Source organism: Pseudophryne corroboree, chromosome 9 (assembly GCF_028390025.1).
Source record: "Pseudophryne corroboree isolate aPseCor3 chromosome 9, aPseCor3.hap2, whole genome shotgun sequence".
Classification (NCBI taxonomy): domain Eukaryota; kingdom Metazoa; phylum Chordata; class Amphibia; order Anura; family Myobatrachidae; genus Pseudophryne; species Pseudophryne corroboree.
The window spans coordinates 339928050-339932177 of NC_086452.1; the positions used below are offsets into that span (position 1 = coordinate 339928050).

Sequence of the window (4128 nt, forward strand, 5' to 3'; positions counted from 1 at the left end):
CCCACTCAGACCTCACAGACTGTGAGCACAAAAACCAGCACCGGATCCCCTGCCGTGCACAGAGCCTGTAACCACTGCACAGCAAAAGACCCGAACCGGAGTATCAGCTACGCTCAGGTTACTCCGCTAGCACTTGTCTCCCAGTTGCCATGACGACATGGCAGCACAGAGCAGGAGACCCTAACAGACTCACTGGGACGACCGATATGTCGACGATGCAGACAAAGTGGGCACATTGAATGGAACTGTCGACAGCCTTCAAGAAGAACGGAGAGAGTACGACCACCCAGGAAAAGACAGCCAAGGGATACTGATACAAATACAGTAGTGCAGAACCAGGTTAGCGTGTGTGGCATATTATCTGATGGTGATGTTCAGCAAGCCAGCGCACGAAGAATTGCTGGCAAAGTCATGTGGTTCAGTGTATCACATGGCTATGGTTTTATAAAGCGAGTGGACACTAAACAAAGAGTATACGTGCACTATACTGGCATTCAGAAGACCAACCCGAAAGAGTGCTTCCGGAGCCTGAGAAGCAACGACATGGTCGAGTTTGAATTGGCGAATGGGAAGAAAGGCATCAAAGCCATTAACGTGACTGGTCCCAGTGGTGTTCCAGTAAAAGGTAACAAGTATGCGACAGATCGCGATCAACATTGGTGCTATCCACGTTATGGAGGTCCTCCACACAACTTTCAGAGAAACGACCAATACTGCAAAGGTGGAGAGAGGATGAGAGTAGTCGAAAGTGCCACTGATAGAAGGAACGCTGTCCCTCCACAGCCTGAAGAGAGAGGTGTGGGCGAAAATCCCATGTCATATCTGTACCCAGAGAGGTATGGCCCTGCTAACGAGTATAGTACCATAAGTGGTGACAAAAAGTCAATGGTTGTTCATCGTAACCAGCTAAAGAAATACTCGTCTAGTCATCGAGAGGCGGTGGAATCACAGCTCACAGAGGCGGAGAGGTCGAGTACACCTGAGTCCCCGTGCAATAGCGATCCTACTGCTGAAATGTTGAATGTGTTTCGGCCAGTGTAGGGGCTGTTACACCCTACGATCAGGTCTGAAACTGTACCCTGTTCTATGTCTGACATTGGTAATGATAATGTGGTAGATGTCTGTCCCCTTGTACCGAATGTGCCTGTTCCTGATGTAACTGAGTCAATTGATTGGCCCATCAGAGGAGAGACGGTCGACCCGCTCCACGCGGGGCCAACTGCCGGCCCGATACAGATATTGATGTACTTTTAGTCATTAACTTTTGGCAGGTCTCTGTGTTATAAGGCGTGAGGACACGCCTCATTTCAGTGGGGAAATTTGTGGCATCCCAGTCCTGAGGGATACCCCTTTCATGGAAACATAGGAAAGGGTTACAAGCTGTGGCTTGGCTGTGTCACTTGTGAACTTAATGAACTGTGACAGTCTGGGCTTCTGCGATTGCAGCCTGGGTGCTAGGCAACAGGGGCTGTGCACAACAGAAGCAATCTGGAGGGTGTTGAGACCCAGGAGAATCTGACTGTGCCTGAGAGGAGCGCGGGGAAAAAGGGCAGAGGATTTATAGGCTGCAGAGGGGGATGTGACGTCAGACGCCAGTATGCTGAGAAAGCCTGCATCTGCCAAAGTGATACGTAGAGGGTCTGAGAGATTCAAGCAGTGATCAGCGTGGTTTGAAGTAAACATTCCACATGCTGTGATTTACTGCAGCTCAGACGGAGACAGCAAGAGTTCTTATGCACAGAGGAGCAGCAGCGCTGCACGGTGAGACAACGGAGTTCGTGTGGGGTGGCCCCCTGAGTAAACAGATCATCACTACAGTCATAGAACACGTGAGTCTGGCTAAGTTAGCCACTGAGTTCTGGAGTAGCCTAATGACTGGGACAGTCTCATACACTATACTAAACAGCTGCGTCCTGGTGTAAAGACTCATAATTAGCCTCTGAAGAAGAGTGAAGTAATATAAAGGCCCCTCCGTAGACTACAAGGCTGACAGCCTATATATAAGAGAGACTCTGTTCACGAATGACTGAACACTGCCTTACAAGGTAAATCACTGCTATCTCAGTGAAACTGACATTGATTATACATTGAGCATTTAGAAGTGATCCTCCACACTGCGGGCACCACCTGAGAACAAATAGAGATTAACAAGACTATATCCCTCATACAGAGAGGAAATTCAGCAGACTTCCAGTTTGGGATCTCCAATTTGAATAGTGATCTGTTGGGGCTCCTCCTAGATACAGCAATTGGTGACATTTACACTATACTTGCCAGTCCCTACATATTACATGGAAATCAAGTTGTTATCAAAGGATTGCAATCCAAAAATCCTGTGCACAGGTATAAAAGCAACATTTGGACACTATTCAGGTTATCTGTGTTCGGGTACCCGATGCTAATGTTTATTTACAGTAATTAAGCATAGTTGTGATAATTGATTAGTGTCTTGTTTGTGCTTAAAGGTGTCATTGTTGTATTATACTGAGTACCTACTGTACTAGTGTACAGGCTATATCGCATGCACTGGTTCTTGAAATAAATACACCTGCATTATTAATGAACGTTGTTTTTCATATTCAAAAGTGTGTTACTCATACCTTCAGACCTCTCCGCGAAGAGAATAGGAGTATCATCGCAAAGCAGATTTCTGGTAAGCACATTGCCATAAGGGGCTAACCTGAGGGTACCACAAGTTGAATTTGGCGTCCTACGAACAGGATAACGAACGCGGAAAAGAACATGTCCATGACAGACCAAAACAAAGAGACACCAGCAACGCCACAGCCGAGTACGTCAGGAACAAGAATAACCACAGCACCAGCAATGGCCAGTGTGAATCCTATTACACTCCCATATTACTTTGGAGCATCATGGCTTCCTACATACTCAGGGGATAAGAACAAGAAAGACTCAAGTTCATGGACAGTATTCAAGAACAAGTTACAATCTATGTTTAGGCTCTATCCCCTGGCTAACCAACAACAAGTCGAAATATTGATCGGCCAACTAAAAGACTCAGCTCTAAGAGAGGTATTATCGTGGCCAGACACAGAGAAAACAGATGTAGACCAAATATTCCAGCGTTTACCGACAATATTCGACACAAGCACGGTGGCAGAATTAAAATCTGACTTCTATGCCAGAAAGCAACACTCCGGGGAGTCACTACGAGATTTTGCCCTGAGCTTACAAGAGGCACTGAAGAGAATACAAGAGATGGACCCCTCGGAAGTGAAAGAGAAGGATGAGACGCTAATCAACCAGTTCATGGAAGGCGCAAACGGAGAAGGAATCGGCGCCCAACTGCGATTACTGAGACTCCAACTCCCTAGAGATTCATTTCTAGATTTCAAGGAGGCTGCTATTAAAGTGATTGGCCCACCCCTGCCTAATAAAGCTCACTTCCCAGAGATGCCAGGTTACCAAGAGAAGGATGATGAAGACCTCCAAAAGCCAATGCGAGAGGCCTCTGAACCAAAATGAGCAGTTGTACAGACGGGACAGAATTCCCAAGTCGATTCAGCGAATGACCTGAAAGGTCGAATAGAAGAATTAACCGTAGAGATGGATACCATGAGTCGGGAGCTACAGAGGTTAAGAAGACGGGCGCCTCCAGAAAGGAAAGAGTCCAATTGGAGGGCAGGTCGGAGGGAAGGACGAAACGATTGGTGGGAATCCCCTCCAGGAAAAGGTAGAAGAGATACTGACCAATTTGACTCATTAGGCCGACCTATATGCCGAAGGTGTAACCGAAGTGGCCACGTAGAACGGAATTGCCGGCTGTCGGAGCCGTTAAACGACAACTCCCCGAGGCCAGGGACCACCCCTTGGGGAGAATCAACCCTGTAAGTCCAACCCCAGAAGATTGGTGTCCCAAATACGTGGGCCGGTGCCCTGTCATCACCATTTGGATTAATGGAACCCCTGTACTAGCCATGCTCGACACAGGATCACAAGTGACCACCATCCAGGCAGGGGCATACTACCAACATTGGGGCACGATGGACGTGATCCCTCCTCCCCCATCATGGCTGAGGCTGATGGCCAGCAACGGGCTTGATATCCAGTGCAGGGGCTACTGCGTACTACACGTCAAGATTGGACAAGCCGAGCTGATTAATCAAG

The 4128-nt window shown here is 47.8% G+C and overlaps 1 protein-coding gene across 1 annotated transcript; it reads left to right on the top strand.

The window, feature by feature from the left end:
• The first annotated feature begins 411 nt into the window (after positions 1 to 411).
• On the top strand, positions 412 to 1041 carry LOC134958816 (Y-box-binding protein 1-like). The gene has a single exon (XM_063941535.1). It carries the CDS (start codon positions 412 to 414, stop codon positions 1039 to 1041), a length of 630 nt encoding a protein of 209 aa, XP_063797605.1.
• The last annotated feature ends 3087 nt before the right edge of the window (positions 1042 to 4128 follow it).